The 23,593-nt window shown below is 36.5% G+C and overlaps 2 protein-coding genes across 3 annotated transcripts in view; one reads left to right on the top strand and one right to left on the bottom strand.

The window, feature by feature from the left end:
• Positions 1-10,245, bottom strand: part of LOC129254683 (voltage-gated hydrogen channel 1-like) — a 28,638-nt gene extending 18,393 nt beyond the window's left edge. Inside the window, exons 1-2 of one of the 2 annotated variants that reach the window (XM_064111358.1) lie at positions 9,825-10,245; positions 2,613-2,736 (exon numbers count right to left, since the gene is read on the bottom strand). Coding sequence is in view for 1 of the 2 variants with exons in the window: in XM_054893191.2 (XP_054749166.2) it covers positions 3,829-4,051 (223 nt within the window). In the remaining variant the exon portion in view is untranslated. Of the gene's footprint in view, positions 1-2,612; positions 2,737-3,828; positions 4,342-9,824 lie in introns of those variants that run through there. The other variant, XM_054893191.2, reaches the window with a different exon arrangement.
• A 6,683-nt stretch (positions 10,246-16,928) lies between these two features.
• Positions 16,929-21,762, top strand: LOC129274636 (large ribosomal subunit protein P2-like). Its single transcript, XM_054911414.2, has 3 exons — positions 16,929-17,056; positions 20,232-20,404; positions 21,448-21,762. Exons 2-3 carry the CDS (start codon positions 20,233-20,235, stop codon positions 21,618-21,620), a joined length of 345 nt encoding a protein of 114 aa, XP_054767389.1. The 5' UTR covers positions 16,929-17,056; position 20,232; the 3' UTR covers positions 21,621-21,762.
• Positions 21,763-23,593: the final 1,831 nt, after the last annotated feature.

Genomic DNA, 23,593 nt, shown 5'->3' with positions numbered 1-23,593 from the left:
AGTAATGTATCACAATTCTACCTCATGCTGCAATAAAAACCCTTAAGTACATGCATTAAAGGACTCATTAAACTGTAATGAGTCCTTGAATAAAACTGTAATGAGTAATAGATGCAAAATTTTGCTTTGAATCTCGAGATGTAAAAGTAAGATCTTTGTTGTTCTCTGGTCTTTTGGCTAAATTAAAAACATTTTCATCAATAGGCATTAATACAATGTATGCATCCATATTAAACATCATTCTTTGTGGAAGAGCTTCCAATTAAGTGTTTCATAAAACATCTACTTTCCAGTCCATCATTTTCACTTGGCCAATCAGACACAAGGTGTCCAGTAACTGGGAATTGTTTTCATTTTACCTTTAACTGTCATGAATATATGTTGCTATTTCCCAGGTTCTTGAGTTTTTTCATGATAAAAGGACACAAAACAGGATGCTGGTACTTAAAAGAACTTTAAAGTATCCACTTCTAATTGAAATAGATCACATCATAAAACTTGTTAGACAGACAATTTGCCCTGTGAGAAAAGGAAAATGATAGTATGGAGTTAAGGATAGTATGGGGTAAACGATTGTTCGGGAAAAGAAAATGTGAGAAAAGGGCGTTAGTTGTAGAATCTATTCACAATTTTTAGTATGTTCAAATGCTTGCTTGATCAATCAGCAATTTTCTTAAACATCCCCCCCCCCCTCCCAAGAGAAAGCCCATAAATTATTGGTTTCAATACAAAGGTAGATAAATAACAAAAGCAGGAAAAATATCCTAAAATTCAACCTATGATTTATTTTGACCAAGTACACAATAAACAGGATGTTTGTCCTTTAGAAAATACTTCAACAAGAGTATAAACTGACCAGAAGAAAAAATTATTGTAGAGAAACTATTGATCAATGGTACCAGGAAATATTTTATCATTAAAATGCAATTGATTTGAAATTTTACATGTACACATGTAGAAGCATATTCCTATGAACATTTAGATTGAGATAGGTTTCCTGATCAGAAAATATCAGGTATTTTCAGTTTTCGAGTGGGTCCAACAGCATCTAGAGAAACCATTGACAAATTGTACCAGGAAATATAAATCATTAGAAAGCAATTGATTTGAATTGACTATAATTAGTGCCCTTATACAAGTATACACTCATCTTAAGTTGAGTCTTAACTTTTTCAATAATGCAATATAATGTTCCTTTCCTGCTTTTGTCAGTACTCTACTTTCTGTTTTGGCAAATAAAAACCCACCATTTAGTTCCATTTTTATGTACATAAAAAGGCAATTCATAATCAGACAAATTTAATTTTAAAACCTTGTTGAATTATTACAAAAAGGTTGACACAAAGCCCAGGACACACATAAAATGTCACGCTAGTATCATTCATTTTCATTTAATCTTACAAACAATTTTGAAGAAAATTATAAATGGTAAACTTAAATTGCCTTTTACAAAATAACCAAAAGCTTGATTTTGTTCTCAGAATAAGAAAGATTAAAGAGGAAAGGAGAGGGAACACTAAAGGATGAAAAACAGCAAGAAAACACAACTAGAGATAGAATTAGAAACAGGGTAAGTGAGACCATGGACCTATTACGAATGGACATTCAACGAATCCCCTCCTTTGACACAGAGACCGTCGCCGCTAATCCTTTTATAAACAGAGCGCTGGCAGCTGACACCCATCAAGCCGGTCGTAAAAAACGCTCTCACCATGCTCTCACTGATGGACAGCGGAAATCAATTGTACGCTGCTCCTACACATTGCGATGTTGTTCGTTCACTTTATCAACAGCAACGCACAGCAGCGAACGTTCGCGCTATGAAAATGATAGCAGAAACAAGAAAACAGGCGTGCATAAACGTATTTTTTACGTACATCGCTAACAACCGGAAATGAAATGCATTGACATCACCTTGCAGATCCGTATATCTATGGCAAAAAAGCACTTGAAATTCGACGAAAAAATCTGCGGAAAAACGTTAAAATTTCATCTTTTTCGGACAGTATTGATGTCGATAGTAGCGCTTACCTTCGGTCAGAAGTTGATTTTCATTTGGGCATAAAATTCCACAGGATTGATGAAATTTAACAGGATTTTTTTTGATGGACAGACGACAATCGCACATTATAGACAGCCTAAAATAATGTACTGAAAAACCGGATATGAATTGCGCATTGCATTCTAGGTAATGTATGGACTTTCCCTTTTGGCAATCGGGGCTAAAACATGACCGCCTTTGGTCGAAAGAGGGCCAGTGATCGATCGGTGACGATCAATGGGCGAAAGGAGCTTGTGTAAACAATCGCCCCGGGCGGTGGTCGTAAAAACCGCGTAAAGAGAAAGTTAAGGGTTAGACAGCGATTTTGACAGCTGGAAACAGGTGGTGGTCATAAAATACTCTCGTTGAATGTCCATTCGTAATAGGTCCATGGTGAGACTGAAGGAGAGGGGAGGAGAGAGAGGGGGTGGGGGGTGAGAGATACCCCTTTATACATAACATGATGTACATGTATGTTCATCGCCTAGCCTGCACCAAGTCGTAAAATGATTAAAGGGTCAGGCTTTTAGGTGTGGGTCAGGTCCAGACGAGAGAAGAGCTAAAACCTTACCTGGTCAAATGTTACTAGCTGAGAGCACTGTAAATAACCAAGATTATTCGGCCTGATTGTAAGCTTGTGCAGTTTCCAGGACTGTTGGCTTCCATTATAGGGATGATGCTACACTGTAAGTGTCCTTTCAAAAGAAACATGGTCTACTGTGAATTATACCCTGTTCTTGTCTACTTTCTTAATTAGAATGATCAAAGCATTCTTGGAAGCATTTTGAAATGACTTTGGAAACCGGTATGGAAATCCACCTTGCGATGTGGTTTTCAAGACTGATTTGCCTCATTAACCTGCTTTAAGCGTATGTAGCTGAGGACCCAACCAGTATTTGGGAAGCTATTGGGGTAGGCATGCAGGGGCAGATCCAGGATTTTCTGAATGGGGGGGGGGGGGGGGGAGTTGTACAGGAAAAATTTGACAAGCAAAAAAAAAAACCCAAAAGTCCTCACTTGCATATTCCTGTGCCGGATGTGCCCCTACAGTACCTAGATCCACCACTGGGGGTAGGCTTTGCCTTTCAAGCACCTCACAATAATTAAAGGACAAGTCCGCCCCCCCCCCAAAAAAAAAAAAATGGCTTGAATAAAAGGAGAAAGATCCAACAATAATAACACTGAAAATTTAGTCAAAATTTGAAGTAAAATAAGAATGTTATGACATTTTAAAGATTCGCTTAATTTCACAAAACAGTTATATGCACATCCTGGTCGGTATGCAAATGAGGAGACTGATGACATCCACTCACTATTTCTTTTGTATTTTATTATATGAAATATGAAATACTTCAATTTCTTCCTCAATGTCATGTGAAGAAAAGATTTATTCCTCCCTGAACATGTGGATTACCAATGTCTTAACATTATGTGGTTCAGTAAAGTTGATCATTATTGAATTGTCATTATTGCCAAATCTGAAAAAAATTAAATATCATACAATTCAAACAATAAAAAACAAAAGAAATAGTGAGTGGGAGACATCATCGACTCCCTCATTTGGACATCACTGAGTTGTGCATATACTATTTTGTGGAAAACTTTAAAAAGTCATAACTTTTTTATTTTATATCCGATTTTGATGAAACTTTCAGTGTAGTGCTGGTTGATTTTTCTATATTTTTTCAAATAAACATTTTTTATGGGGTGGACTTGACCTTTAATAATATAGGTTGATGATTATGTCCTGTAGTAAAACTAAATACAAAGACAAAATAATATTTTACCTTCAACCTTGGTTTCATGCATGTCACTTTTAGCTCCTGGCTTCTGAAATTCTTTGGTTTCATCCTTGTAGGAAATATCACAATCACTGACACCACTATTTTCTTCCACTTGGGAACTACCCTTATCCCCTTGCACCAATGACTCCATCAGAACACCATTCCCAGACTGCTCCACACTTTCCGCCAAGTTGACACCATTAATTTTACCTTCACTGTCTGCCATTACTGCTTTGGCACTTTTTCGCTTTTGAAATACAAAGCAATCTTGAACAGGGAAGTCAAAGAAATAGGTTTTGGAGACAATGCTGTTGGGCCAGCCTTGACATGCAGTGCTAAAATTTTATGATTATCTTGATGCTATCTGCTCAGACAATACCTTTTATCAAATGTGATTACACGAATTCACATATGTTTGCAGCTGTCAGTTAAAATGCACTCAAGTACCATGAAAAATATGTACATTCAAACACTTCAGAACAAATTCGAGACCAAAAGCTCAAACGAGAGGGCTATAATGTAACGATGGGGAATAGAAAATAAAATATGAGGAAATAAGCAAAGTTTTATGTCCGTGCCGTGTGCATAGAAGGAAATGATCTGGCTGGAAAAAAGTTATTCAATACATCCAGGGTTTTTTCAAGAAAATTAAAATTGTTTTGTTAAGGAATCATTTTAAGTGGGGTGATCATGAAAGTATAATGAAGAAAATTATATTTATAAAGCAATGAATTTAATATTCACGTGCACTTTACAATAATAATATAAATGATTCATCAAATGTAGATTATTATCATACATGAAAAAAAATCCTGGTGAATTTAAAAGCCAAAAACTTTTAATCTAGATTACATTATTTTCTAAGCAAAAATGTGTATTTTTAATGGATTGGATAGCAACTGCATGCAGTCAAAATTAATGCCTCAATCCTTGCCACTGATCCCTCAAAAGGGTTCTTCAGTTACTGTGAAAATGATATATAGTATTTCAATGTTTAAAATTATCCCTCTGACCTTTGACCCCAAAGTCATATTATTTCAATAGAACAAGTGGAACGCCTCTGGCAGTCTTGCCTGTATTTAACAATTCAAGACATTGAAAACATAATATGCAGGATGAATTCATAAAAAGAGAGAGAGAAAAAACATTCATTTGGTAATAAAATCCAGAGTTCGTTGACCTCATATGAACTTTGACCTTGACTAAGAACCTGTTTTTCCTTTAATTTCCAAAAATCTCATAAAGTTTAATTTAATGTGCTCGATTAATTTTGGAAATAATGAAGAAAATATAAATGTTTATCCCATTGATCAGATATGATCTTTTAATTGATCCAGTAACATTAAATAATATTCACCTAATTTAGGATGCATGTACATCTTTATCATCATATCAATTTTAAAAACTTATAATACTTTGAAAATAATGTCAAAATTTAAAATCCTAAACTAAAGTTTATTGACCCCTAATGACCTTATCGCGTTTACAAGGACTTTAGAAGGGTAAGCAGAAAACATGTCGCGGTGACCTTGACCTTTGACTTTTTATCTCAAAATCAATAGGCTTCCTGAGATCCATGCTAGTATCATACACACCAAATTATATGTGCCTAGGTTACATTAAACTGAAGTTTTCGCGTTTACAAGGACTTCAGAAGGGTAGGGGAAGGCGGGGTAAGTTGTGACACTTTTTGCATTTTGCATGTTAGAATTGACGTGACCAATAATATTGTAGAAATAAGTACCTTGCCTTTAAATTTGATTCTTGGGAAATATTTTTCACCTATATATATAACTTTCTACCCCCACACTTAAAGTCAATGTGACCTTTAAAAAAAAAAAAAACGATGTCAAATGGCTCAACTTGCCCCATATATGGGGTAAGTTGTGCCCCCCTCTGGGGTAAGTTGAGCCAAAAAAACTATGTACAAAATCTATGCGGGAAGAACTAGCATGTCATTTTTTTATTTAAAGTCTTTTCACTTGCTAATTCGCTGTAAATACTAACATCCTCTATAAGTAAAAGAACTGTCATGTGAATTTGCTCCTTTCTGCCTGCATATCAATGGCTTTTTTAGGTTTGTTGGTTTTTCTTATTATACATTACCATAAGAATTACCATGGCTCAACTTGCCCCATGTTGGTTGGCTCAACTTACCCCATTCCGAACTTCATGCAATATTTTCACATCCACACATTTTTTATGCATCCATCTTGTAAAAGACCATGACAAGAATGAGAATCTATACTTGGACTAACAATATTATTCTTATTTCTTTATTATATTTAAAGACGTGTGTGTGTAAAAAGCAATGATCTATTTCACACCCTTTTTTACTTTTTTGGCTGAAATTTGTATTTTCCCTCTAAAAAAGTACTTTTTGTTTCAAAGTTGAAAACAATGTGGTGGGGTTAAGGGTTATGTAATGGGTCATCAATACATGACACCACCATTTCGTCTGACTCATTCATTATTGGCCTGGGGGTGGTGGCTCAACTTGCCCCTATGCTCAACTTACCCCACCTTCCCCTACAGTATGATAAAAACATGTCAATGTGAACTTGACCTTTGACCTTTTGACCTAAAAATAAATTGGCTTCCTGAGATCCATACTAGTATTATACACACCAAATTATGTGAGTCTAGGTTAAGTTCAACTAAAGTTATTGCTTTAACCAGGACTTCAGAAGGGTAAGATGAATAAAAGGCCCCGTCACTGTGATCTTGACCTTTGACCTCAAAATCAATAGGCTTCCTTGGATCCATGCTAGTATCATACACCAAATTATATGAGCCTAGGTTACGTTAAACTGAAGTTTTCGCATTTACAAGGACTGCATCTAGGGTAAGATGAAAATCTGTCACTGTGACCTTGATCTTAATTACTTTATTATGGAACCCATGGAAGAACAATCCTTTCGATTGGGCAATGGGCAATCCTTTCGATTATTTTATTAATTTTATCTCAACATATTTGCAATTAATTTTGTTTATTTCTATTAATGCCATTTATGTTATTTATTTATTTATGTTATATATATTTATGTATTGTGTTTTTTGTTAATAATCAGAAAATAAATAAACAAACAAACAAACAATCTTTGACCTCTTGACCTCAAAATCAATAGGCTTTATGGGATCCATGCCTAGTATCATGCACACCAAATGTTATGAGCCTAGGAATAAGTTTAACTGAAGTTATCGCGTTTACAAGGACTGCAGAAGGGCAAGATGAAAATGTCACTGTGATCTTGACCTTTTGACCTCAAAATCAATAGGCTTCCTGGGATCCATGCTAGTATCATACACACCAAATTATATGAGCCTAGGTTAAGTCAAACTGAAGTTATCGCGTTTACAAGGAAAAGTTAATGGACGGACGGACAACGAGCATGATACCATAATACGTCCCGTCTGGGTGTATAAAAAGCTTTTGCCCTTTCATATTTTGGGCGATTGGCCTTGGTGACCCTCTATAAACTTGCCTTGCTGCCCTTAAAAAATTATTGAAAGAAAGTGCCTCCCAAACCCCAAATTACCTGTTCCTAACACTGGTGACATTCAAGGTCTGATTTTGATGATCACTAACACAGAAAAGCAAACATGAACTCATTTTGAGATTGTTACCACAAATGATCTTGAATTCTGTGCTTATTATACTCATTCCTCATCAATTACACATTTTCTTCCAAAGCCACAAAAACTTGGGTGGTAATGTTTATTAGATTATGTTTGAACTCCTTTTGAGATCATTACCACAACTATTATTTATCTTCAATATTATTGTGGCAAATTGAACACAGCACAGCTGCAATGTGAACTTTCCTGGTTTATATTCCTCTTGAATGTCCAAAAAAAAATCTGCTTAATTAGTCAACAACAAATAAATCAAATAAATTTACTGAATACCACATAGTACATAAATCAATGTACAAAATGGGCCTACCAAATATTCTTTTTTTTTTGGGGGGTAGTACTATATTTGTTCTATTTGGGATGTTCAGAGCACTCAACGTAATATGTGGTAGGTATGTGCCACTGGCAAGTCAAAATTAGGGGGCCCCAAAACAGCTCGTCATGAAAGTGGGGGTCCCTGGAACTTCTTGAAATGTTGCAAAAACATGGCACTGAAGCTAAATTTTTATGTAAATATGATGCCCTGGAACTAATAGACATGAAAAAATTATGGGTCCCTGGAACTGTATTTTGGTAAATGTTGATGAAAAATACATGTTTTGTTTTGCCTTCGGACGGTGCCTACTAATGTGCCGATACCATCCGAACTCATGCCCAAAAGTATATTCACTGACGTGCAGACATGTAGTAGTGCTCCTCCGCGGAGCTCTCAGCTTATCGACAGTGTTTCTCGCACACACATGCACTGGGCATGATGGGCATGAGGGAAGATGGTTGTTGCGCCATTATCCAATGTGGAGCGCGACGGAAGGAAAACTCGAATGCCTCTAAACAGGTTTTCTTTAGCACCTAGCCATTTTGGAGGAGGATATGGTATGCCCTGGAACGGAAATTTGAGTGTAAAAATGGGGTCCCCTCCGCGGCACATACCCATTATCCAAACTATTACAGCTAAAAAATGTAAAGTTCAAAATCCTTTCACATTAGTTCATCTTTCACAAAAATCCCAAGATATGCCCAGGGATGCCTATTAATTACAGCAAAAGAACCCATGGTATTGGTTCAGAGATCTCAGCCACATACCCCCGTCTGACTATAAAAACTGGCCCGGTCCGGGAGATCTATGTTGGCTCCACTTACCTATAGAAAAATGTCAGAATTTTTCCCGCGGGGGGTCACGGCCATTGAAGAGTCGCAAGAATTGTCCTGAAAAAGGCACCCTACACAAGGATAAGGGCAAGCAGCTAGGACACTAAACGCAGATTTTGGGCCCGATTTGGGGCAAAAATCCCAGATTTGAAAATCATGCTATTCGCATTTAAGGCCATTGTGACTTAGTGGGTCTTTTTTTTGTAAGTTTTGGCAGATTTGACATTCTGTTCACCTTCCATGCCTACCTGCAAAAAACAACCCTTACGTCTATTTCCCTTTTTTTTCTCACGGATGCTGTCTACGGCACAGCTCAATGGCAATGACAATTCCCCCCCCCACCCCCCCCCCCCCCCCGGAACTTCAAATTCTCAAACAAATTCTGGAAAAGAATGGTAATTTGGTAAGCATCTGATAGTTGCCTTATTGGCTTAGCCTATCTTTTAATTGAATGGTGGTGTGACCATATTTTGTGCGTTACCTTATTTTGCGCACAGCCGCATGTCTGAAATTGAGCAAAAGCAAAAATTACCCAGGTGAGTAATTTTCTTGAAGATTAGAAAATATTGGCAAAGAATCTTTTGTGTCCGTTCAGAGAAAATCTGAAGTTCTCAACAGGCATTTAAATGCAATTTTGCAAGAAGACTGAGGTCTCCAAGCAAGTTAGTAAAATGTAATACCAACCGATTTTATGGCATTTTCACCTCAATCCGATACAATTATCTTAACCTTGGCTGCTTGATTTCTTTTCTAAAGCTTTGGAAGACAACTGTGTGCAAATTAATTAAGGTCACACTTTTTCTGACACCTTTTCAGCCGAGGCCGAACACGCACTAGTCGATCGACATGGAAATTTAAGATCGCGATACCAGCGGAACCCTTGACCTAAGTTCCTTGACCTATTTATCATTCTGTCAAGCGATTTTTACTCTAGGTTCTTCCCTTCCGTTTGGTATTATATTTAAATGCGAAATATTTTTGATTGAATAACAACTTCATCATTCATGATATTGATAAATTTTTAAATGTGCACAAACAAATTTAATAATGCTCACCCCAACAACAGTATTTCAGTAACAGTCAGATCATTAGACATCACTTTCTCTAACGTTTATTTAGATCTTCTATTTCTAATAGAAGATCTAAATAAACGTTAGAGAAAGTGATGAAATCAAATGCAAGAAATAATAGTTAGAAATGTTCTAACAACTCACACAAATGTGATGATTCTGATCTGTCCTTTTCCAACCAATGAAGAGACTGAAATCTGAACTGGGCTGAGCTGAAGCTTGAGCTGACGTCTGACTCGAGCCGCTTGGCTTAGCTTCGAGACGATTTTCACAAGAGTAGGCTTCGGCTGGGGCCCGGGTTGCCGGGTGGGTGGCTGCGTCCTTGGCTGGCCGGGCCGTGGGGGATGCAAAACTCCGAAAGATAATTAATTATTGTGTGGAGAAACAGGCTCCATCAACCGACTGAGAATATAATAGTCACTCTAATACTAACAGTATTAAAGCCGAGATGATCATGACCGTTAAAGTAGCTAGATCTAGATTCTAAGTTAGTCTTTCTTAATGATTCGTGGGTCTTGATGATGCTTGCAATTGCAATGGGCTAGGCGGCGATACTCGATCATACAGCTAGCTAGGGCGGGCCGCGGCCAGGGCCAGGGGGAGAATCCGCCCCTATCTATATCTCAGTGTTTAGATGGTGTAAGACTAAGAGTTAGACGGGTGCTGGACGGGTGTAAAGATTAGAATTGAATTCTCATCAGCGTTTCATGAAAGGACTCGTCAGACGTTTTATCCGACAAATCCCATTTTATCCGACAATGTGCTTCTTAGCCAATCAACATCAAAGAAAGTTTTCAGATCTGACAACATGTCGGACAAAAATGTTGATGAAACACTCCCAGTACAGCAGACGTAAGAAAAGAAGGAGAAGAAGGCAGTGGCGTAGCTATGATTTTTATCCTGGGGGGGCACTGGGGGGTCCTTGCTTTTTCAGGGGGGGCACCATTTTTTCTGTTGTGTGTGTATGTGTTACAAGGGCGGATCCGACTTTCGCCATAAATAGGGGACGGGGCCCGAAATTATCTTCACCTATAATTCCCCCGATCAGTCACTTCTTAGTTTTATTCTTATAAAACAACATTTATAAACATGAAATAATCTCATAAGCCTTATAAAAAGTGCGAGCGCGAAGCGCGAGCGATTTTTTTTTTTTACTTTCATGTATTTTGTCCTGAAAATTTAATATTCTGGGCAATGTTATGTGTGATCCTGAACAAGATTCGTATGTAACTGGATGGTTACTGCGAACGCCAAGCGCGAGCATAAATTTTTATTAACTGTTCTAGCATGTAATCGAATAGGGACCTGTTAAGGACTGCTTACAGTTACCCACGAAGACGGTATATATTTCAATAATGCGAGCGCGAAGCGCGAGCAAATTTTTTTGACATTCCGACCTAAAAAATTGTCATTCTTAGCACTTTTTGTATTAATAAATGGGATAGGTATGTAACTGAACAATTGATGCGAGCGCGAAGCGCGAGAGGAAGAATATTGAGATTTTAGACCTAAAAGCGGGACACTCTATTCATATTTTGTAAATCATGAATAGGATATAGTTAATTGGGTATCATTAATAATGCGATCGTGAAGTGTGAGCAGACAATTATTGATATTCTGATGTGAAACTGGGTAATTTAAGTACATTTCTGAATACGTTTGTTTAATGGAACATTATGGAATACACGTACACAATTATAGGAACTTGGCAAAAATTTGACCACGCAGCGTGAGCTTAAAAATGCTGATATGTAGAATATAAAAGGGACATTTTACAGCTAGAGCACTTAAATTTGTTAATAAAAAAAAAATGATGAAAGCTCGATGTCCGAGCAAAAATATTTTTTGTATATTGACTTCAAAACTTGCTCCATATCAGCCTATTGAGCAGGATATGAATCTCATCGAACAGGCAATTCTGGCGCGAAGCGCAAGCAAAAGTTTTAACATGAAAGATTTTTTTTTTGCAAGTCTTCCCTTCATATTATTTTATTCACTCGTCTTCCTCCTCTTATTTTCCTCTTCTTTTTTTCTTCTTCTTTTCCTTTTTTCTTTTCTTCTTTCTCCCTTTTTTTTTGCTCTGCCAATTTTTTTCAGGGGGGGCACCTGGGGGGGCACACCAAATCTCAGGGGGGGCACGTGCCCCCCCAGGCCCCCCCGTAGCTACGCCACTGGAAGAAGGAGGAGGAATAGAAGAAGAAAGGGGAGGAGGAGGAGGAGACGGAAGAAAATGATGAGGAGGAAAAATAATAAAAAGAAGAACAACAGCAAAAACGGCGACAACATTAACAACACGAAGAGGAGAATAGAAGGAAGAGAGGATAAAAGAAATAGAAAGAATAGAAGAAAGGACATATCGAAGCTTCAATCAAACTATGTAAAATAAATAATAATACTTGGTAGAGAAGAGAAAAGAACGTGGTCAGTATTCAGGCTAAATCAACCGTATCATTTGCATCTTCTCTTTGACTCTCATGAAGGATATTCTTTCAATTTCCTCTTAAAATGCAAAAAGTTTCATATTTCCTTTGTACCGCTTGCAACTATTCCAATTCATGTATCAGCTAGATAGAAATAGTGTACCTAATGTCCTACAAAAGAAATTTATGAGAAACAATACTTTACATTCATATAATACGAGACATTCAAATGACTATCACTTACCCAAAAGTAGAACAGTATTTTCTAGCAAAACTGTATTTTTCACAGGACCAAAACTCTGGAATTCTCTGGACAGAGTAGGCTAATAGAAGAGGCAGCTAATCTAAACCGATTTAAATTACTCATCAAAAAATTTATTCTGAATTCTTATTGATTCAATCAAATATTTTGTGAACCTCATACTTACCCACGGTAGTATTGATTATTTTAAAGTCAATATTTAATTTTGTATATAGTGTAAATACATTTGTGTTACAGTGTTTATATCTATATAATTTTATAGAATTTTGCTGATTATTTTACTCTACTTAAATCATATTACCCCTGTATAAAATTTTGATAGGGGGTCTACATTTTACAAGCTTTGCTTTTTAGTAGGCCCCTCCACTTTTTTCATTTCATTGCTACGTTTCAATCCTGCATGTGTTATGCATTTTTTCATTGTTAAAATGATTTATTATAAATGTACTTTGATGATTGTGGAATATGAATATATCAATAAATAAATAAATAAATAAATATCATTGGGAAGGGAATTCCAATGTTTTATAGCATTTTAATAAAATAAGTTACCAATACTACCTTTCTGGTAAGCAAAAGTTGAAATGGCTGTTTCTTGTATAAGTGTAATTCGGTAACTAGATTAAAGTTTGATCCAATGTAATGATTCGATCTATTGTGATAGATTTTATGCACGTGGTGCAAAATAAGCTGTTTTGATCTTTAATTTGTTGACTTCAAGAAAACCTGCTCCAGAGAGTTCGGTGTATTTCCTTTCTTCAATTTTACTTTCTTTTACTCCATTAATAGTGTCTTGTGGTGTTGAGGGCATTACACTCTTTTTATTATTAGTAAATATTCTATACTTTATCACAATTATACATCATCGCTTTAAATCCTTTTAAATATTAACTGCTTCCAACATGAACGTCTTTCCAGTTAATTCCCAAATATATTATGTCATGCGAGAAATGTTTTTGTATTTGGTGTCACATCAAAGAAGAGATTTAGCTCCTAATGTCAGATTGTGATATTTATTTCTGAAAACCTTTATTCTTTATGTGTATATGTATGTGTATGTATGTTTTCGTTTCCACAGGGTAATGAAAGGCAACAAAAGCTAAAGGATATACCATCATAATACACACGACGATGAGGACTGCGAATTGCTCCATCAGTAAACTATATAGGCCTACGGCTCTTTTTCATCAAGACTCAAATTAATACTAAAAGAATACTCGTCATGGACTGGTATGATGGTACCATGATGCATAAGGCGTGTCAAAAAAGTTGAATATTTTGCCATGGCGGCGTCGACTTTCATGAAAAAGAGTTTTTTTTAAAAACTAGTTACATTTGCATAGGGGTGGATTGTGAATTAAGCTTATACGCCCGCTTATACACCATTTTATACGAACTTTACGGGGAACTTTATGGGTACATTTTTCACATGATTTCAACGCCATTCACATGTAATTAAGTTGACATCGATTATGCCGTATATATATAGAGGGTCCAACTTTGAGGTGCTCAACCGCGTAGCCAGGATTTCATTTTGGAGGGGGCGGTAAATGCACGCGAAGCGTGCCAACACTTACACCCTAGGGGTGGGTGCAGGGAGGGAAGCTTTTGGTGTTTCATAAATTAAAATGAAAAGGAGCCTTGTCTCTAGTAGCTAGATTAGCTCCAATTCAGTTGACTATATTGTGATTTTGAACCTTGTTTTCATGAACCTTTTTTTCAAAAGTGATTGTGAACGCACAAAAAGGAATACAATGGAGGAAATTAATATAATAATAACTCCGCGCGAAGCGCGGAAGCTGAAGCGTTTTATCAATTTTTTTGCCATGAAAAGGGTCCAGAGAAAAGGGTATTCTCAATGATATATTGAATACTTCCCTTGGAAAGATCAGATTTGATTACAAACAATTTAGCGACAGTGCACATATTTAACTCGCAAAACAGAGGAGAAGAAGTGTATATGCCGGGAGGAAGATATTCCTCCCCGCGCAGAGCAAGGAAACTCTGGAATTTCAAAGAGCGGACGTTTCATCAAATGCAGATATCTCTAATACCCCATCGCCTCTAATTCAATTGATTTTCTAAGATTATTGAACTTCATTACAAGGAAAATAGTGCGCCAAAAGTTGAAACTTCTGTGATTTATATTGAAATTATCATGATAAAAAAGGATGCCTAATTTCTTTGACTTATCCAGAAGCGCTTCATTTTGAATTATAAAGAAACTTAAGTGTCATTCAAAATTTCAAACTGAGGGCGCAAAACAGGACAGGAGATGAATGTGCAGGGAAATGACATGAAGTTTAATAGAATTTAAAAAATATTGTACTTTTTTATTTAATACGACACGAATTTTATACCTTCCTCTTTTAAAATTAGGAACCTGTTTGCCCCGAAATTATGGTTGTTTAGTAATGAGCTGAAAAGCGGGAGAAGTTGACTTTATGGAGGTGACGGCAGAAATTGATATAAAGATTTTACACGCCCGGAGCCAACCCGAACAGAAGTTGTGCTATCAATTAAAAAAAAGATAACTTCATATACTTCGGCTTACCTTACTCTAATTCCATGCCCCAATGTATACATTTGAATTTTAACTGGCAAGAAACACATATAGCTGAGGTGGAAAAACAGTGTTGGGAAACAATGGAGAACTTCAGTATTGTCATTTAACAGCGCGCAGCGCGGAAGCAAAATTCATATATAAATTTAGAGCAAGAGTGAAGGAGTTTCTCTTTTGAGAAAAAAAAAAGAATAAAAAGAAAAAAAAAACACAAAGCTACCTTTTTTTCCCTTTCCTCCCTTCCCTTTTCCTTTTCTCCTCTCTTTTTTCCCTCCTTTTTTTCTTTTTGGGGACGTTTTTTTTTTTTTTTTTGGGGGGGGCGACCACCCCCACCGCCCCCCCTGGCTACGCGCCTGGAGGTGCTTATAGGGAGCTTGGGTGCACTCATTGATCTGCACCATTTATTGATAGATAGTACAAATCAGTTGTACCACTCACTGAACTTTCTAGCTCAGTATACCACTTGAGTCCGCGAGGACGTGACCAATCCTCAGAAGAAAAAAAATATATATATGTTACCATAAATATCGTGATCTAATAGCGTGTTAAACATGAAACATAATTTATGAAGGGAAATACAATAATTTTCATGATTAGAAGGTAGGCTTATTTTTATATACAGATGTCGAATCAGTCAATTAATCATTCAAAAATCAATCGATTTCTTCTCTATTTGACTTTTATTATTAGTTTCAAAGTTGTATGTGCTCGAAGTCATTAGGCTAGTATAAACGACCATAGTACGTTTTCTTTTACATTAGGTTGTATAATGTTATACTGATATGAAGTTATACTGTTATATTTGCTTATCGCCCGGGCTTTCTTCATACATTTTGTTTTATAATAATGAGAGGTTAAGAGTTATTATTATTTTTAATAATAATAATAAAAAGTTGTTTACTCTCCTACTCCGAGAGGGGGTCGATAAGGTAAATAAAATCTTATCTTATCTTATGTGTATTTATTTTTGTATATTTTATCATAATAGTTAGTTCTGTTGTTTTTATGCATAGGACCGCTATTGATATTTGATACCAAATATATATTTTTTTATAGCTAGGGCACCCTAATAAAAATATAGAAATTGAAAAAATGTAATTCGATAGAGGGAAGCAAACATGTATCAGTGTCAATCTTTCGATCGGCGACACATGTATGCGCTGTTTCGCATGCATGCTGTGTGTGATAAAAGTCGTATGACTCAAAAAGTAGTTCGACCCTTATTATTCGATAAGTAAAAACTCGGACTCTTCTCGCTCGCAATTTATTTTTCATTTTTTGCCCCGAGCTTTTTACTTCTGGCTCGTTTCGCCACTGCTGCTTCTATTCCACCAATTCAATTATGTGTTTCACTATTTTTTTTTTTTAGAAAAGGACGGTGGTTTTTTAAGACAGGTGGTCCATCGGCTAATGTAGGCCCCTAGGTAGGCTCCTATGTTTTTTTTTTCCGAAGTTTTTTTTTATAGACCATATCCAAACGTATGGTATGTTTTCATCAAGCTTTTTCCCCCGGGGGGCTTTTTCCGGGTTCTGAACAGTGTTCGGGTTCTTCCGGATTGTAGGCCTACTGAGGGCATGCAATAGTTATCTTTTGTTTACTATACGCTTAGTGTTATACAATGACAATGATTTTTGCTTTCAGACGCCCCGTCCTGGGGGCATAGAAGAAATATAAAAAGTTGTAACAATTAAAAAAATGGCAATAATAGGCATGAGAAAAAAACAAAGGCAACCAAAAAAAGAAAAAAGAATGAAAAAGTGACAAAACCGCGGCCTTTTGCGGCGACAACCGTGTTAAGGGGCCAAGTAAAATGTAATAGCCCGCCAACTTTTTAGGGGGTTATTTTGCACACAGTGTATTTCTAGTTCAGTGAGTATAACCCCCCTGGAAATAATTTGGTCACACATGTGTATAGCAATACATTTGACTGCCCCCCCCCCCCCCGTGAAGCCAATTATTATAGGCGCCGTTGTGGTGGGTGTCCACGTGGTATGCACGTATTAGTACCGAGGTGGTTCGAACTCGTGATGAGCCGAGTTCTATATTGGACGAAGTTTCACCGGTCTCTTTAATCTAAGGGTTCCATTTGGGTTCGGCGTGCACATCGTTTCGTGTCGAAAAGACTTAAAAGTAAGACACATAAACCATTTTAGAAAAGATGTAACACATATGTAGTTAATTTATATCACTAGATACCAAATTTCGAAAATCATAAAGGAAAATTGTGAATGTAATGTAGTGAATTTACACGAGATAAATTGGACTTAATTTTGAGAGTGACTGCAATTGCAGATTGCAATTTGCAGGCATGTGCCGCGTGCTGAATGTGGATTGAAATAAATGATGAATAGAATGGGCGAGAGTCGTGAGACTTGAGACTGAGAGTATGCCTAACTTTATAGTGAATAGTGCGGATAATGTAAATGATTGCTTTTGATTCCTATGAATTGAATATCCAGGCACCATCTTGTCTTAATAAGGCCCGGCCCATTTATTGATTTAGATGTGCTAATCAATGCTGAAAGGTACAAAAACTAAAATTTATTTTTAGTTTTACATGCAGATTGATTGTCAAATTTTTATCTTTAATAAAGTTTAAAAAACTTTGTTGACCTCCAACGTTACTAAGTTGAAAGTACTAGATTCTCATCTTAAAGGGATGGTCAAGGCTGGAAATATTTATATCTCAAACTCAAAGTACAATATACAGAGCAAAATGCTGAAAATTTGATCAAAATCAAACATTAACAAATAAAGACAAAGTTATTGAATTTTAATTTAAAGATTTGCATTACTCCGGTGAAACAGTTCTTTTAGGCATGTCTTTATGAATATTTAATATTAGGTGGGCTGATGATGTCATATTCCCACTTGTTCTTTTGTAACTAGGTTTATTAAAAAATTTTCTACCAAGAACTAAAACAATTGGCAAAGTGCATTAGTTATTTATTGCCGCAACTTATATCTTCATAAACATATGGAGACACATCATTACACATGTATTGTATGAAAAAAATAAACATGATTTCTTGTAATAACAGAAAAAGGAAAGTGGAGATGTGACATCATCAGCCTACGCCACCTAATTCATGACAATGCATATAATTGTTTTCACAAAATATTGATAAACTTTGAAATTCAATAACTACGTTATTTGTTATCCGATTTTGATGAAATTTTCAGCTTTTTGAATTTTACTCTATTTATTGAGATATAAATATTTTCAGCCTGGACCATCCCTTTAAATTAGTCTAGACCTCCCCTGGCGGAATCGGGGGGGGGGGGGGGGGGGTGGTGCACGGGTCGGCTGTGCTTTTGAGAGGCACATTTAAATGTAAACTAAAATGCTGTTAAAACAGAAGTGTACCCCCCCCCCCTTTCGAAAAATCCTGGATCCGCCCTTGGGTTTAACGATAGTCTAGTCGATGCCTGCCCTTGTCCTGAGCTATTTACCTGAGCTGAGCATTGAATGTTATTGAGGACACACTTTTTGGTGCACATTGGCATTGCACAATTCTTTGATTATGAAAAAGATTTACTTGTTAATATTGATGTATGGCGCGTGATGTGCATGTGGGAGAATGTCTGTTGGGCCTAACATTAGATGTAGTAGTGGGTCTTTTCTGAATGTGTAACAACTTTCTTTTTTTTTTCTTTTTTTTAACCTTGGTTTATTGTGAAAAAAAATGTCATTGAAATTCAATTTCTCTCCTGTATTTATAAGCATAAAATTCGGGGGAAAAAATGTAATTCAGAATCGGTGATATTGTAGATAGGGTCTAGCTTTAAAAAAAAATGGGAAAAAAAATTAATTGGTGAGGATGTCTGTGAATAGAGAGAGGTGGAGAGAAGTGAATGTGCACAAGGCCTGTGCTTTCCCGACAGTACCAATGACCTTTAGTTGCCATTAGTCACAATGCTGTGGATGTTTTTTGTATTGCAACCAGGCCAGGTTGAATTAATTTACAATTGTTTTTGTAATTCTAAACTATGACTAGACCCTATATTATATACCATATTCAAGTACCAACATGATCTTTGTTAAAAGTCAAAGTTAGCATTTGCTTTAAAAATTCCATCCATGATCAAAGCATCCATTAAGGATCCTCACTCCACATTCCATGATGATATAAAATTTCAACACCATCTTTCGGCTGACACTCTGTGATTAGTCTGTTTGATTAATCTGAGAATGTGGTTTAAAGGACCGACATGTAAACATTTCAGTCAAATGTACAGTCACACTTTTCAGATAATGAATCGTTATATTTTGCCGGTGTACTTTTACTGAGGAATATTCATTGAATAAGAGTGGTTACTAATAATTTTTACTCTTCAATGTTCTCCAAACTTAGCACTCGTAGTATCAATAGGGTAAGGTACACAAGTCCTCATTAAAGAACTCTTGAGGCAATTCATAAATTTGTAGGAAAATCCATCTAGTTTAGATAAAAGTTTGAGAAGGGCACCTCTGCAATTGTTACTCTGCAATCCAAGTTACTATAAAAGCTAGTAACTTGGATTCATGGCATACATGTACAGTAATAGATCATTTGAAATCTGAGCATTTACACTTATGCATAGTTTTCCATGATGTTTGGATTGTTCAATTTTAATGAACAAGTCCACCCCAACAAAAAGTTGATTTGAATAAAAAGAGGAAAATCAAACAAGCATAATGCTGAAAATTTCATCAAAATCGGATGTAATATGAGAAATTTATGACATTTTAAAGTTTCGCTTAATTTCACAAAACAGTAATATGCACATACCGGTTGGTATGCAAATGAGGGAACTGATGACATCACTATTTCTTATGTATTTTATTATATGAAATATTATAATTTTCTCCCCATTGTCCTGTGAAACAAAGTTTGATTTCTCCCTGAACATGTGGAATTACCATTGTTTATGGTTCATTCAAGTTGGTCCTTATTGTCAAATTTGTAAAAAATTGAAATAATGTATTATAATTCAAACAATAAAAAAATAAAAATATGAGTAAGGGACATCATCGATTCATTTGCACGTGACTAAATTGTGCATATCTATTTTGTAAAAAATAATTGAAATTTCAAAATGTCATAACTCACTTATCTTCCGATTTTGATGAAATTTTCAGCATTATGCTTGTCTTATTTTTCTCTTTTGATTCTAATCAACATTTTTCTGAGGTGGACTTGACCTTTAAAATTCACATTTTTTCTGCTGTTGAAAGTTCAGATATTTTGAAAATGTATTCAAAGTGAGAATTCTGTGCATATAACGTGGCTTATAATACAGATTTTTGTTTTCTGTTGTGCAGAATGCGTTACGTGGCCGCATACCTCCTACTCGCCCTTGGCGGCAAAGCCAATCCTTCATCTGGAGATGTGAAGAAGGTTCTCTCAAGCGTCGGTGTTGAGATTGACGAGGACAAGCTTGGTATTGTAATGAAGGAGCTTGAGGGAAAGAAAGTGAAGGATCTAATCGAGGAGGGTTAGTTTTTCTGTTTGTAAATTTACACACTTTTCTCTGTGCAGTACACTTAGGAACAGACCCCCCTCCATCAAAATTATTTGTTGAATTAAGCTATGAGGTATACTAAGAGTGACTACATTTACTTAGATGAGGTCTGCATTAAATTGTTGATATGTTGGGAAAGGCTCAGGAATACATGTATGTTCAGGTCATATACAGTTAATTCTGTCTTAGCTGCCACCAAACTTGTCTCCCATTTGAATGAAATGTGTATTTTAGAACATGTTTATAAGTCCACCAGTCGGCAGTCTCCAGTAACCCTTTATTAAATGAATGGCCTTAATAGACAGGTTTTACTGTTTATTTTTAATACAGAGTATTAAAATATGCATAAGACCTTGAATATTGAATTGCTGAAATCTTTTTTCTTTTTCTCATACATTATTTTTAACTTGTTTTGTAGATCACACTCACATATTTTTATCATGAATTAGATGGATATGACATGTACATTAAATTTCAATGAAGTTCTATTGTTTTTTATTGCACTTTGCAATGTTGCAGCCACATTTCATGATGATACAAAATTAACCATCTTTCGGCTGACTGTCTCTGATTAGCTCTTTTGTTTCTGAAAATGTGGACTGATTTGATAACAAAGTGAATGAATACATCGAACCTATGGTTGGTTGGGGCAGTTAAAAGTAGCACACTTCTAAATGGATTTCAGATTTTTGGAGAGCTCTGAGCCGGTGATAATTTGAGTTGGTAAAGCTCAAATTCAGCTCCCTATCTCTGAAATACAGTTCAAATCATCATGAAATTGAGATTGAACTGAATCAATGATAACAATTTCTTGATCAACCCTTGATTGAACTACGGTAGTTTGGTTTTAGTATACCTTCTAAAATTTTGATGTTGCCAAAGGTACAAGTACATACAAAGTTATTCTTATTGTGTTACTTGTTTTTGCCACACACCAGTATCCATTAATACAGATTGGTGTACTTTATCAGAATGTTAATGCATTACTTTTTGTTTTCATCCAAATTTCAACCCAGGCAAATCTAAGTTGGCATCGATGCCTTCAGGAGGAGGAGCCGTTGCTGCTGCTGGTGGTGGCGGTGCTGCTGCTGGTGGAGGCGCAGCAGCAGAGGAAGAAAAGAAGGAAGAGAAGAAGGAGGAGAGTGAGGAAGAATCAGATGACGACATGGGATTCGGTCTCTTCGATTAGAATGCTGCCTTATGCGAAACCATGGCAACATGTACACAAAAGAAGAAAACGTTGCAACTTTGCAGACTTCCATCTTGTATTGTGAATAACTATTATGATGTAATATGTTATGAAAAATACACTGCGCTTGTAACATAAATAATTGATTGGTCCTTTTTGTCTGTCCTTGGTTGATTGTCAATGCTTGAGATGAGAGGCTTGTTCTTGTGAATCATACCTGGGCTTGTGACCCGTTTGGTAAAGCTGCTCAAATGCATTAACAAACGACAGGTGGTGTGTTCTTGGAAATATGCCTCTGTAACCGACAAAGAACAGGTCCCTAGTCAGCATAAATTATTACGAGCTTTGTGGAACTCCACCTAGTACCCATACCAATCAAACCTGGAGCTTGTTTCACAAAACCAATTACAATAACACATCTGCAATAAAGTTAAAATCTGAAATTGTGCATCCATTATTGTAACAAGTCTTTATGAAACAAGGACCCTGATATGGTAAATTTTTTCAAGTTGGGTGTTGGTTCTTGTGTTGGAAGCAGTATAACAAATGTGAGTTAACAACAATTATGCAAATTGCATTGACAGTACAACATTTTAACATTGAGTGAAATTTGGTGCTTTGTTAAAATTAGCATAACACCATCACCAAATTGTCAACACCAAACTTGAAATCAACCATTGTCTAATGCCCCTGAATTAATGAAAAAGTAGAAGCATTTGGATAATGAGCGATCTGATTTGACCCAGGCAACCTGAACAGGGCCAAACAGTGTTTGGAAAATACTTTTTCGAGTCTCCTTTTCTAGGGATTAATGGTACAGATAGATGCAAAGAAGAAATGAGATGAGGATGATACTGTAGTTGAGATAAAAACCAGTGAGCTTATTCTGAACAAACCAAGAGTGTGATGAAGGGTTGAGAGAGAGAAGGGGTAGGGGGTGGCTAATTGCAAGGAAAAGAAAGGGGGAAGGGAAAATTTGAGAGGGGAAGTGTGAGAATTAGAATAAAGGGAGAGTCTTGACAAAAAAAGGAGGTAGAGATGCGAGTCAAAGATACAGAGAATAATGGGGCAAAGAAAGGAAAGTGGAGAGTGGAAGGTAAGATAAGAATGAAAAGCAAGGCTAGCGAATGAGATTGAGAGAACTGGGGGCCGTTTTGTAAAGCTGTTCGTAAGTCAAGAGCGACTATGAATGACTGGTGATCCTTTCTTGTAAATTATTTTCACCATGATGAAATGTTCATTGGTGATTATTTAGCGCATAAGAAAGGTTCACCAGTCATTCTTAACTTACAAACAGCTTCATAAAACACCCACCTGTACTATTGCAGCTCCTGCCCACCCCCTTGATAAGTTGCATTAAATTCTTGGTGTTTAAAGGTAAAAGAAAAAATTTGAAACGTTTATCACTGACACAAAATGCTATTCACATAGAGCTGCATGTACCCTACAATTCTGCCAATCGAACAGATTTTACTTGAGTTGATAGTGAATGGCTACTTGTAGGTGATGACAACTTGCATAGAACCAAGCCTGTGTTCTTGCTCTCGTGGCATTACTTTGTTTGAAACCTGAAGATTCCTGCTCTCACAAGGTATAGACAACCCGGCCGAGGGGGGGGGGGGGGGGGACACTGCCATTAGATGGTGGACACCATGCTCCTTTCCAAAAACATGAAGAGATGTATGCATGTACAGTGAAATGGGCATCAAAATTGAGAAGAACAAAATCAGGGAAAAAGGTGTACTTTTCAACAGCTTTGACACATGTGAAGTAGTCTTCAAGCACAGACTTGTATATTACAATCCAACCAATAACGGGTCTAGAGTGAAGACTAGACTCCAAAGACGCTCTGTCCTTGGTAGAGCCAGCCACAGTACATAGTGAGTCTACTCTCATACCTCGGTCACATTTGCTCTACGGCGAGTCGAAAACAGCCGTTCATTTTTAATCAAACCACCTATATGTAGCTGGTA

This window comes from Lytechinus pictus, chromosome 2 (assembly GCF_037042905.1).
Source record: "Lytechinus pictus isolate F3 Inbred chromosome 2, Lp3.0, whole genome shotgun sequence".
Classification (NCBI taxonomy): domain Eukaryota; kingdom Metazoa; phylum Echinodermata; class Echinoidea; order Temnopleuroida; family Toxopneustidae; genus Lytechinus; species Lytechinus pictus.
This window is presented reverse-complemented; position numbering and strand designations above follow the sequence as displayed.

Coding starts and splice junctions, on each gene's coding strand:
- LOC129274636 (XM_054911414.2), top strand. CDS start 20,233: ATGCGTTACGTGGCCGCATACCTCCTACTCGCCCTTGGCGGCAAAGCC. Junction 20,405..21,447: donor GAAGGATCTAATCGAGGAGG/GTTAGTTTTTCT, acceptor ATTTCAACCCAG/GCAAATCTAAGTTGGCATCG.